At 31.9% G+C, this 14,091-nt stretch overlaps 1 protein-coding gene across 1 annotated transcript; it reads left to right on the plus strand.

Moving 5' to 3' along the window:
* The first annotated feature begins 11,480 nt into the window (after positions 1-11,480).
* LOC115629966 lies at positions 11,481-13,281 on the plus strand. The gene is made up of 2 exons (XM_030526584.1): positions 11,481-12,906; positions 12,984-13,281. The coding sequence occupies exons 1-2, from the start codon at positions 11,725-11,727 to the stop codon at positions 12,990-12,992; spliced, it is 1,191 nt and encodes a 396-aa protein (XP_030382444.1). The 5' UTR covers positions 11,481-11,724; the 3' UTR covers positions 12,993-13,281.
* Positions 13,282-14,091: the final 810 nt, after the last annotated feature.

Genomic DNA, 14,091 nt, shown 5'->3' on the forward strand with positions numbered 1-14,091 from the left:
GCTAGCAAATCGATAATTAAATTGTGAAATGTCTAAAAATGGAAATATTTATATTGTGAAATTAAATAGTGAAATCTCTGAAAAATATAATTAAAATATTGTGGACGCATTCCTCTGGGATTCCTATACCAAGTACCTAAGCGCTGGCAAATCGAGAATAAAATTGTGAAATGTCTAAAAAATTAAATAATTGCACTTGTATTGTAAAATTAAATAGTGAAGCTTCTGAAAAATTCAATTAAATTATTGCGGACGCCCTCTGCGATTCTCATACCAAGTACCTAAGCGCTGGCAAATCGGTAATTAAATTGTGAAATGTCTAAAAAATGAAATATTTATATTGTGAAGTTAAATAGTGAAATTTCTGTAAAGTATAATTAAAATATTGTGGACGCCTTCCTCTGCGATTCTCATACCAAGTACCTAAGCAATGGCAAATCGATAATTAAATTGTGAAATGTCTAAAAATTGAAATATTTATATTGTGAAATTAAATAGTGAAATTTCTGAAAAGTATAATTAAAATATTGTGGACGCCTTCCTCTGCGATTCTCATACCAAGTACCTAAGCGCTGGCAAATCGAGGATAAAATGTCTAAAAAATTAAATAATTGTACTTGTATTGTAAAATGAAATAGTGAAGTTTCTGAAAAATTCAATTAAAATAGTGTGGACGCCTTCTTCTGCGATTCTCATGCCAAGTACCCAGGCGCTGGCAAATCGATAATTAAATTGTGAATTGTCAAAAAAATGAAATATTTATATTGTGAAATGAAATAGTGATGTTTCTGAAAAATTTAATTAAAATATTGTGGACGCCTTCCTTTACGATTCCTATACCAAGTAACTAAGCGCTAGCGAATCGATAATTAAATTGTGAAATGTCTAAAAAATTAAATAATTGCACTTGTATTGTGAAATTAAATAATGAAACTTGTGAAAAATTAAATTAAAATATTGTGGACGCCCTCCTCTGCGATTCTCATACAAAGTACCTAAGCAATGGCAACTCGAGAATTAAATTTTAAAATATCTAAAAAGTTAAATAATTGTATTGTGAAATTAAATAGTGAAGTTTCTGAAAAATACAATTAAAATATTGTGGACGCCTTCCTCTGCGATTCTCATACCAAGTACCTAAGCGCAAGCGGATCGATAATTAAATTGTGAAATGTCTGAAAAATGAAATAAATTTATTGTGAAATGACGCCTTCCTTTACTATTCCTATACCAAGTAACTAAGCGCTAGCGAATCGATAATTAAATTGTGAAATGTCTAAAAAATTAAATAGTTGCACTTGTATTGTGAAATTAAATAATGAAACTTGTGAAAAATTAAATTAAAATATTGTGGACGCCCTCCTCTCCGATTCTCATACAAAGTACTTAAGCTATGGCAACTCGAGAATTAAATTGTGATATTTCTGAAAAATTAAATTAAAATATTTGGGGCGCCTTCCAGTGCGATTCTCATACCAAGTACCTAAGCAATGGCAAATCGAGAATTAAATTGTAAAATATCTAAAAAATTAAATAATTGTATTGTGAAATTAAATAATGAAATTTCTGAAAAATATAATTAAAATATTATGGGCGCCCTCCTCTGCGATTCTCATACCAAGTACCTAAGCCATGGCAAATCGTTACTTAAATTGTGAAATGTCTGAAAAATTAAATAATTGTATTGTGAAATTAAATATGTAAAATTTTTAAAAAATATAATAAAAATATTATGGGCGCCCTCCTCTGCGATTCTCATACAAAGTACCTAAGCAATGGCAAACCGATAATTAAATTGTGAAATGTCTGAAAAATGAAATAAATTTATTGTGAAATTAAATAATGAAATTTCTGAAAATTATAATTAAAATATTGTGGACGCCTTCCTCTGTGATTCTCATACCAAGTACCTAAGCGCTGGCAAATCGAGAATAAAATGTCTAAAAACTTAAATAATTGTACTTGTATTGTAAAATTAAATAGTGAAGTTTCTGAAAAATTCAATTAAAATATTGTGGACGCCCTCCTCTGCGATTCTCATAAAAAGTACCCAAGCGCTGGCAACTCGAGAATTGAATTGTGGTATTTCTGAAAAATTAAAGTAAAATATTTCGGGCGCCCTCCTCTGCGATCCTCATACAATGTACTTAAGCGCAAGCGGATCGATAATTAAATTGTGAAATATCTGAAAAATGAAATAAATTTATTGTGAAATGAAATAATGAAATTTCTGAAAATTATAATTAAATTATTGTGGACGCCCTCTGCGATTCTCATACCAAGTACCTAAGCGCTAGCAAATCGATAATTAAATTTTGAAATGTCTAAAAATTGAAATATTTATATTGTGAAATTAAATAGTGAAGTTTCTGAAAAATACAATTAAAATATTGTGGACGCCTTTCTCTGCGATTCTTATACCAAGTACCTAAGCGCTGGCAAATCGATAATTAAATTGTGAATAATTATATTGTGAAATTAAATATGTAACATTTTTAAAAAATATAATAAAAATATTATGGGCGCCCTCCTCTGCGATTCTCATACAAAGTACCTAAGCGCAAGCGGATCGATAATTAAATTGTGAAATGTCTGAAAAATGAAATAAATTTATTGTGAAATGAAATAATGAAATTTCTGAAAATTATAATTAAATTATTGCGGACGACCTCTGCGATTCTCATACCAAGTACCCAAGCGCTGGCAACTCGAGAATTAAATTGTGATATTTCTGAAAAATTAAAGTAAAATATTTCGGGCGCCCTCCTCTGGGATTCTCATACAAAGTACTAAGCGCAAGCCGATCGATAATTAAATTGTGAAATGTCTGAAAAATGAAATAAATTTATTGTGCAATTAAATAAAGTAATTTCTGAAAATTATAATTAAATTATTGTGTACGCCCTCTGCGATTCTCATACCAAGTACCTAAGCGCTAGCAAATCGATAATTAAATTGTGAAATATCTAAAAATTGAAATAAATTTATTGTGTAATTAAATAATGAAATTTCTGAAAAATATAATTAAAGTATTATTGGCGCCTTCGTCTGCGATTCCTATACCAAGTTCCTAAGCGGTGGCAAATCGAGGATAAAATGTATACAAAATTAAATATTTGTACTTGTATTGTAAAATTAAATAGTGAAGTTTCTGAAAAATTCAATTAAAATATTGTGGACGCCTTCCTCTGCGATTCCTATACCAAGTACCTAAGCGCTGGCAAATCGAGAATAAAATGTCTAAAAATTAAATAATTGTACTTGTATTGTAAAATTGAATAGTGAAATTTCTGAAAAATATAATTAAAATATTGTGGACGCCCTCCTCTGCGATTCTCATACCAAGTACCTAAGCGCAAGCGGATCGATAATTAAATTGTGAAATGTCTGAAAATGAAATAAATTTATTGTGAAATGAAATAATGAAATTTCTGAAAATTATAATTAAATTATTGCGGGCGACCTCTGCGATTCTCATACCAAGTACCTAAGCAATGGCAAATCGATAATTAAATTGTGAAATGTCTAAAAATGGAAATATTTATATTGTGAAATTAAATAGTGAAATCTCTGAAAAATATAATTAAAATATTGTGGACGCATTCCTCTGGGATTCCTATACCAAGTACCTAAGCGCTGGCAAATCGAGAATAAAATTGTGAAATGTCTAAAAAATTAAATAATTGCACTTGTATTGTAAAATTAAATAGTGAAGCTTCTGAAAAATTCAATTAAATTATTGCGGACGCCCTCTGCGATTCTCATACCAAGTACCTAAGCGCTGGCAAATCGGTAATTAAATTGTGAAATGTCTAAAAAATGAAATATTTATATTGTGAAGTTAAATAGTGAAATTTCTGTAAAGTATAATTAAAATATTGTGGACGCCTTCCTCTGCGATTCTCATACCAAGTACCTAAGCAATGGCAAATCGATAATTAAATTGTGAAATGTCTAAAAATTGAAATATTTATATTGTGAAATTAAATAGTGAAATTTCTGAAAAGTATAATTAAAATATTGTGGACGCCTTCCTCTGCGATTCTCATACCAAGTACCTAAGCGCTGGCAAATCGAGGATAAAATGTCTAAAAAATTAAATAATTGTACTTGTATTGTAAAATGAAATAGTGAAGTTTCTGAAAAATTCAATTAAAATAGTGTGGACGCCTTCTTCTGCGATTCTCATGCCAAGTACCCAGGCGCTGGCAACTCGAGAATTAAATTGTGATATTTCTGAAAAATTAAAGTAAAATATTTCGGGCACCCTCCTCTGCGATTCTCATACCAAGTACCTAAGCGCTAGCAAATCGAGGATAAAATGTCTAAAAAATTAAATAATTGCACTTGTATTCTAAAATTAAATAATGAAACTTCTGAAAAATTAAAATAAAATATTGTGGACGCCCTCCTCTGCGATTCTCATAAATTGTGAAATATCTAAAAAATTAAATAATTGTTCTTCTATTGTGAAACTAAATAATGAAACTTGTGAAAAATTAAATTAAAATATTGTGGACGCCTTCCTCTGCGATTCTCATACCAAGTACCTAAGCGCTGGCAAATCGAGGATAAAATGTCTACAAAATTATATAACTGTACTTGTTTTGTAAAATGATATAGTGAAGTTTCTGAAAAATTCAATTAAAATAGTGTGGACGCCTTCTTCTGCGATTCTCATACCAAGTACCCAGGTGCTGGCAACTCGATTCTCATACCAAGTACCTAAGCGCTCCCAAATCGATAATTAAATTGTGAAATGTCCAAAAAATGAAATATTTATATTGTAAAATTAAATAGTGAAGTTTCTAAAAAATTTAAATAAAATATTGTGGACGCCTTCCTTTACGATTCCTATACCAAGTAACTAAGCGCTAGCGATTCGATAATTAAATTGTGAAATGTCCAAAAAATGAAATATTTATATTGTGAAATTAGATAGTGAATTTTCTGAAAAATTTAATTAAAATATTGTGGACGCCTGCTTCTGCGATTCTCATACCAAGTACCCAGGCGCTGGCAACTCGAGATTTAAATTGTGGTATTTCTGTAAAATTAAAGTAAAATATTTCGGGCGCCCTTCTGTGCGATTCTCATACAAAGTACCTAAGCGCTAGCAAATCTATAATTAAATTGTGAAATGTCTAAAAAATTAAATAATTGCACTTGTATTCTAAAATTAAATAATGAAACTTCTGAAAAATTAAATTAAAATATTGTGGACGCCTTCCTCTGCGATTCTCATACCAAGTACCTAAGCGCTGGCAAATCGAAGATAAAATGTCTAAAAAATTATATAACTGTATTTGTATTGTAAAATGATATAGTGAAGTTTCTGAAAAATTCAATTAAAATATTGTGGACACCTTCTTCTGTGATTCTCACACCAAGAACCCAGGTGCTGTCAACTCGAGAATTAAATTGTGATATTTCTGAAATACAATTAAAATATTGTGGACGCCCTCCTCTGCGATTCTCATACCAAGTACCTAAGCGCTGGCAAATCGAGAATTAAATTGTTAAATGTCTAAAAAATTAAAAATTTGTATTGTGAAATTAAATAATGAAATTTCTGAAAAATACAATTAAAATATTGCGGACCCCTTCCTCTGCGATTCTCATACCAAGTACCTAAGCAATGGCAAACCGATAATTAAATTGTGAAATGTCTGAAAAATTAAACAATTGTATTGTGAAATTAAATATGGAAAATTTTTAAAAAGTATAATAAAAATATTATGGGCGCCCTCCTCTGCGATTCTCATACAAAGTACCTAAGCAATGGCAAACCGATAATTAAATAGTGAAATGTCTTGAAAATGAAATAAATTTATTGTGAAATGAAATAATGAAATTTCTGAAAATTATAATTAAATTATTGTCGACGCCCTCTGAGATTCTCATACCAAGAACCTAAGCGCAAGCGGATCGATAATTAAATTGTGAAATGTCTGAAAAATGAAATAAATTTATTGTGAAATTAAATAATGAAATTTCTGAAAATTATAATTAAAATATTGTGGACCCCTTCCTCTGCGATTCTCATACCAAGTACCTAAGCAATGGCAAACCGATAATTAAATTGTGAAATGTCTGAAAAATTAAACAATTGTATTGTGAAATTAAATATGGAAAATTTTTAAAAAGTATAATAAAAATATTATGGGCGCCCTCCTCTGCGATTCTCATACAAAGTACCTAAGCAATGGCAAACCGATAATTAAATAGTGAAATGTCTGAAAAATGAAATAAATTTATTGTGAAATTAAATAATGAAATTTCTGAAAATTATAATTAAAATATTGTGGACGCCTTCCTCTGCGATTCTCATACCAAGTACCTTAGCGCTGGCAAATCGAGAATAAAACGTCTAAAAAATTAAATAATTGTACTTGTATTGTAAAATTAAATAGTGAAGTTTCTGAAAAATTTAATTAAAATATTGTGGACACCCTCCTCTGCGGTTCTCATACCTAGTACCCAAGCGCTGGCAACTCGAGAATTAAATTGTGATATTTCTGAAAAATTAAAGTAAAATATTTCGGGCGCCCTCCTCTGCGATTCTCATACAAAGTACCTAAGCGCAAGCGGATCGATAATTAAATTGTGAAATGTCTAAAAATTGAAATATTTATATTGTGAAATTAAATAGTGAAATTTCTGAAAAATACAATTAAAATATTGCGGACGCCTTCCTCTGCGATTCTCATACCAAGTACCCAAGCGCTAGCAAATCGATAATTAAATTGTGAAATGTCTAAAAATTGAAATATTTATATTGTGAAATGAAATAGTGAAATTTCTGAAAAATACAATTAAAATATTGTGGACGCCTTCCTCTGCGATTCTCATACCAAGTACCCAAGCGCTCCCAAATCGATAATTAAATTGTGAAATGTCTAAAAAATGAAATATTTATATTGTGAAATGAAATAGTGAAATTTCTGAAAAATACAATTAAAATATTGTGGACGCCCTCCTCTCCGATTCTCATACCAAGTACCTAAGCAATGGCAAATCGATAATTAAATTGTGAAATGTCTAAAAATTGAAATATTTATATTGTGAAATGAAATAGTGAAATTTCTGAAAAATACAATTAAAATATTGCGGACGCCTTCCTCTGCGATTCTCATACCAAGTACCTTAGCGCTGGCAAATCGAGAATAAAACGTCTAAAAAATTAAATAATTGTACTTGTATTGTAAAATTAAATAGTGAAGTTTCTGAAAAATACAATTAAAATATTGTGGACGCCTTCCTCTGCGATTCTCATACCAAGTATCTAAGCGCTGGCAAATCGATAATTAAATTGTGAAATGCCTAAAATATGAAATATTTATATTGTGAAATTAAATAGTGAAGTTTCTGTAAAATTTAATTAAAATATTGTGGACGCCTTCCTTTACGATTCCCATACCAAGTACCTAAGCGCTGGTAAATCGAGAATTAAATTGTGATATTTCTGAAAAATTAAATTAAAATATTTCGGGCGCCCTTCTGTGCGATTCTCATACCAATTACCTTCGCACTGGCACATTAAAATTTAAATTATGAAAGTTCTGAAAAATTTAATTAAAATATTATGGTCGCCTTCCTCTGCGATTCTCATACAAACTACTTAAGCGCAAGCGGATCGATAATTAAATTGTGAAATGTCTAAAAATTGAAATATTTATATTGTGAAATTAAATAGTGAAGTTTCTGAAAAATACAATTAAAATATTGTGGACGCATTCCTCTGCGATTCTCATACCAAGTACCTAAGCGCTGGCAAATCGAGAATAAAACGTCTAAAAAATTAAATAATTGTACTTGTATTGTAAAATTAAATAGTGAAGTTTCTGAAAAATTTAATTAAAATATTCTAGACACCCTCCTCTGCGATTCTCATACCAAGTACCCAAGCGCTGGCAACTCGAGAATTAAATTGTGATATTTCTGAAAAATTAAAGTAAAATATTTCGGGCGCCCTTCTGTGCGATTCTCATACCAAGTACCTAAGCAATGGCAAATCGATAATTAAATTGTGAATTGTCTGAAAAATGAAATAAATTTATTGTGAAATTAAATAATGAAATTTCTGAAAATTATAATTAAAATATTGTGGACGCCTTCCTCTGCGATTCTCATACCAAGTACCTAAGCGCTGGCAAATCGAGAATAAAACGTCTAAAAAATTAAATAATTGTACTTGTATTGTAAAATTAAATAGTGAAGTTTCTGAAAAATTTAATTAAAATATTCTAGACACCCTCCTCTGCGATTCTCATACCAAGTACCCAAGCGCTGGCAACTCGAGAATTAAATTGTGATATTTCTGAAAAATTAAAGTAAAATATTTCGGGCGCCCTTCTGTGCGATTCTCATACCAAGTACCTAAGCAATGGCAAATCGAGAATTAAATTGTGAAATGTCTAAAAAATTAAATAATTGCACTTGTATTGTAAAATAAAATAATGAAACTTGTTGTTGTGGACGCCTTCCTCTGCGATTCTCATACCAAGTACCTAAGCGCTGGCAAATCGGTAATTAAATTGTGAAATGTCCAAAAAATGAAATATTTATATTGTGAAATTAAATAGTGAAGTTTGTGAAAAATTAAATTAAAATATTGTGGACGCCCTCCTCTCCGATTCTCATACCAAGTACCTAAGCGCTAGCAAATCGATAATTAAATTGTGAAATGTCCAAAAAATGAAATATTTATATTGTGAAATTAAATAGTGAAGTTTGTGAAAAATTTAATTAAAATATTGTAGACCCCTTCCTCTGCGATTCTCATACCAAGTACCCAAGCGCTAGCAAATCGATAATTAAATTGTGAAATGTCTAAAAATTGAAATATTTATATTGTGAAATTAAATCGTGATATTTCTAAAAAATACAATTAAAATATTGTGGACACCTTCCTTTACGATTCCTATACCAATTAACTAAGCGCTAGCGAGTCGAGAATTAAATTGTGAAATGTCTAAAAAATTAAATACTTGCACTTGTATTGTAAAATTAAATAATGAAACTTCTGAAAAATTTACTTAAAATATTGTGGACGCCTTCCTTTACGATTCCTATACCAGTTAACTAAGCGCTAGCGAATCGATAATTAAATTGTGAAAAATTGCTGGTGAGTATGAAAGTTGTGCTCCGTGTAATGTTGCTAATCATCTAAAAATTTTAATTCCTGTTGGGACAGCAATAATTATAGTAGCAGATGTGAAATAAGCTCGGGTGTCGACATCTATCCCAACTGTGAATATATGATGAGCTCAGACAATAAATCCTAATAATCCAATTGCCTTCCTCTGCGATTCTCATACCAAGTACCTAAGCGCTAGCAAATCGATAATTAAATTGTGAAATGTCCAAAAAATGAAATAGTGAAGTTTCTCAAAAATTTAATTAAAATATTGTGGACGCCTTCCTTTACGATTCCTATACCAGTTAACTAAGCGCTAGCGAATCGATAATTAAATTGTGAAATGTCTTAAAAATTAAATAATTGCACTTGTATTGTGAAATTAAATAATGAAACTTGTGAAAAATTAAATTAAAATATTGTGGACGCCCTCCTCTGCGATTCTCATACCAAGTACCTAAGCGCTAGCAAATCGATAATTAAATTGTAAAATGTCCAAAAAATTAAATATTTATATTGTGAAATGAAATAGTGAAGATTCTGAAAAATTTAATTAAAATATTGTGGACGCCTTCCTTTACGATTCCTATACCAAGTAACTAAGCGCTAGCGAATCGATAATTAAATTGTGAAATGTCTAAAAAATTAAATAATTGTATTGTGAAATTAAATATGTAAAATTTTTAAAAAATATAATAAAAATATTATGGGCGCCCTCCTCTGCGATTCTCATACAAAGTACCTAAGCAATGGCAAACCGATAATTAAATAGTGAAATGTCTGAAAAATGAAATTAATTTATTGTGAAATTAAATAATGAAATTTCTGAAAATTATAATTAAAATATTGTGGACGCCTTCCTCTGCGATTCTCATACCAAGTACCTAAGCGCTGGCAACTCGAGAATTAAATTGTGAAATGTCTAAAAAATGAAATATTTATATTGTGAAATTAAATAGTGAAGTTTCTGAAAAATTTAATTAAAATATTGTGGACGCCTTCCTTTACGATTCCCATACCAAGTACCTAAGCGCTAGCAAATCGATAATTAAATTGTGAAATGTCCAAAAAATGAAATATTTATATTGTGAAATGAAATAGTGATATTTCTAAAAAATACAATTAAAATATTGTGGACGCTTTCCTTTACGATTCCTATACCAAGAAACTAAGCGCTAGCGAATCGATAATTAAATTGTGAAATGTCTTAAAAATTAAATAATTGCACTTGTATTGTAAAATTAAATAATGAAACTTGTTGTTGTGGACGCCTTCCTCTGCGATTCTCATACCAAGTACCTAAGCGCTGGCAAATCGAGAATAAAACCTCTAAAAAATTAAATAATTGTACTGGTATTGTAAAATTAAATAGTGAAGTTTCTGAAAAATTCAATTAAAATATTGTGGACGCCCTCCTCAGCGATTCTCATACCAAGTACCTAAGCGCTAGCAAATCGATAATTAAATTGTGAAATGTCCAAAAAATGAAATATTTATATTGTGAAATGAAATAGTGATATTTCTAAAAAATACAATTAAAATATTGTGGACGCTTTCCTTTACGATTCCTATACCAAGTAACTAAGCGCTAGCGAATCGATAATTAAATTGTGAAATGTCTTAAAAATTAAATAATTGCACTTGTATTGTAAAATTAAATAATGAAACTTGTTGTTGTGGACGCCTTCCTCTGCGATTCTCATACCAAGTACCTAAGCGCTGGCAAATCGAGAATAAAACGTCTAAAAAATTAAATAATTGTACTTGTATTGTAAAATTAAATAGTGAAGTTTCTGAAAAATTTAATTAAAATATTCTAGACACCCTCCTCTGCGATTCTCATACCAAGTACCCAAGCGCTGGCAACTCGAGAATTAAATTGTGATATTTCTGAAAAATTAAAGTAAAATATTTCGGGCGCCCTTCTGTGCGATTCTCATACCAAGTACCTAAGCAATGGCAAATCGAGAATTAAATTGTGAAATGTCTAAAAAATTAAATAATTGCACTTGTATTGTAAAATAAAATAATGAAACTTGTTGTTGTGGACGCCTTCCTCTGCGATTCTCATACCAAGTACCTAAGCGCTGGCAAATCGGTAATTAAATTGTGAAATGTCCAAAAAATGAAATATTTATATTGTGAAATTAAATAGTGAAGTTTGTGAAAAATTAAATTAAAATATTGTGGACGCCCTGCTCTCCGATTCTCATACCAAGTACCTAAGCAATGGCAAATCGATAATTAAATTGTGAAATGTCTAAAAATTGAAATATTTATATTGTGTAAACAAAGTGGCAGTTACTAGTTCTCTCATTTGTACTAATGACCTAGTTCGTAGATCTAGCTCGTAAGATGAACTACGATAACTGCGTTATCGATATCAATCAATTACTATATACTCAGTTGTGCTTGTGTGGTCGCCAGAGGCGGACAGCAAACGGAGTTCATTTAGAAATACCTAACAGTGAATGTATAAATGTATATATTAAACAACATTGTAAAATAAGCACACAATTAATAAACTATATTACACTATATTACAATTCAGATGTGGGGTGAAGCCACAGCCCTCTGTTAAGTTAATGAAGTATACCGAAATTATAAAGCTAAATAAAGAAGAACTGTGCGCGTTGTTAACCGAAAGAGGTGTACGCTTAGATAACGGTGCCTCAATTTACCAACTGCGCACAGCGGTAAAAACAGTGATGGATGAGGAGAGGGAAAGAGCACAAACTGAATGCAAGACCCAGAATTTGGTAGAAATTACCTCTGTACAGCCGCATGAAATTAATATCGAGTCAAATCACGTTGAAGGCGAAATCAATGCAGACACAATTATGAAGAAATGTGGCGCCATGGTGGTATGCGACGACGCTTCGAAATTTTGCAACGCCGTTCAAACCGTGGAGGCGGCTGAGAAGCGTGATTTTGAAGAAGACAAAATGGCGGAGTTGCAGCGTGTTGAAGTAGGAATGAGTCACCTTTCTGTGGAATCAAGAGCGTCCAGTGTTGCTGAAATTTATCCTAGCCGTATCGATATAAAAGACTTGGAAGCGGTCGTGCAAGCATTCTCTGGCGATGATAATTTGCCCGTTCGTTTATGGATTGTCGAATTTGAGACTGCTTGTAGCATGCTTGGAGTGCCAGATGAACGTTTGTGGATCTATGCAAAGCGTTTATTGAGTGGATCGGCAAAGGAATATTTCCTCCATCAAGGAGCCATACCGTGGGGCGATTTACGTAAGCAGCTTATGGATGTATTTGGGGAGGAGTGCACGCGCTTGGAGATTGGCGAGCAGTTAAAAAAATGCAAGCAAGCTAAAGACGAATCGGCTTTTCATTATTTTATAAGAATGTGCAGTATTGCGCGTCAAGCCGATTTGGAAGATTGCGACGTCATCAAACACATTGTGTGTGGCTTGCGCGATGGAGTTGGTATTACGTCATCGTTGTTCTTTTGTCAGACCCTAAAAGAGCTACGTCAGAAAGTGATCCAGCTCGACAAAATCCGGCCGTTGGTGTTATTGAACGAAGCAGGCTCTACGAATAAAGCTACAGTACGTGAAGTCCGCTGCTACAACTGCCGTCAGATGGGTCACATATCGACTGAGTGTAAGAAGCCGAAACGTCCAATCGATGGATGTTTCACTTGCGGGGAGAGAGGCCATCAGCATCGGGACTGCCCGAAACGCCGTATGAAAGATACAGTTGCCGCTACTGCAGAGCTGGTAAAGGAAGAAGACGATGTGGCAGCCATACAATTAGTGAGTTTTTGTTTGTTAAGTAGTAAATGTGGATGCACAGATTTTACAACAATTCTTTCTCTTTTTGATACTGGCAGCCCAGTTAGTTTTATATATAAATCCGTAGTACCAAATGATTTTGTATTGGAAAATCCATTTATGAAGAAATATCATGGACTGGGAGGAACCCAACTTTCTGTTTGCGGACAAGTGAAATCCCGTATTAAATTTAATGGAAAATATTATGAAATTTTACTTTTAGTTATAGATAATGGTAGACTACCAACACAGTTAGTGCTTGGGAGAGATGCCCTCAGTATCCTCCAAGTTCGATTAATACAAAACAATGTTAAAGCTGTAAATCAGAATGTCATTAAATGTGAATATAAATCCTTCTGTGCATCCCTGTTTAAGAACATATCTAAAAATAATGTAGCCTGTAACAATTCAGTAATTAAGTTTGTAAAAAACAGTTATTTGTATAACCGTTGGTTGTTGGAGCTGCATGATGTATGTGCCGGAGTGGCGGCAATAGTGGACGAAAAGGTTGATGTTGGCTGCGAATTTGGTTTGAATAGAGCTGAACAGTGTAGAGATCTTATTTATAATAATTATATAAATTCTTGGAGTAATACAATGATTGAACCGATAGGAAAAATAAGCATCCGATTAACTAATAGTACCCCTTTTAGCTTTGGTCCGAGACGACTTTCATTTTATGAGAAGGGCAAAGTTTCAGAAATAATTGAGGAATTAATGGCATTAGGAGTAATTAGACCAAGTAATTCACCGTATGCATCTCCAATTGTACTCGTTAAAAAGAAATCCGGTGAAATACGTATGTGCGTTGATTATAGATGCTTAAATAAGCTAACAGTTCGTGATAATTTTCCTCTGCCGTTAATTGAGGACTGCCTAGAATATTTGGAAGGAAAGACATACTTTTCGGTGATTGACCTCAAAAGCGGATTTCACCAAATAGGAGTAAATGAAGATTCAATTAAGTATACAGCCTTTGTAACTCCACAGGGACAGTATGAGTATCTCAGAATGCCGTTTGGATTAAAAAATGGCCCCTCAGTTTTTCAAAGATTCATTTCAAACACTTTAAATGATTTAGTTCGAAACAATAAAATTGTGGTCTTTATGGATGATATTGTAGTGGCAACAACAAGTATAGCAGAACACTTTGATACACTGACTAAA

The sequence above is a fragment of the Scaptodrosophila lebanonensis genome, unplaced genomic scaffold (assembly GCF_003285725.1).
Source record: "Scaptodrosophila lebanonensis strain 11010-0011.00,11010-0021.00 unplaced genomic scaffold, SlebRS2 tig00000174-arrow-arrow-pilon, whole genome shotgun sequence".
NCBI lineage: Eukaryota > Metazoa > Arthropoda > Insecta > Diptera > Drosophilidae > Scaptodrosophila > Scaptodrosophila lebanonensis.

Bases quoted from the DNA above. Each gene is read 5' to 3' on its own strand.
- LOC115629966 (XM_030526584.1), top strand. From the start codon at position 11,725: ATGAAGTATACCGAAATTATAAAGCTAAATAAAGAAGAACTGTGCGCG.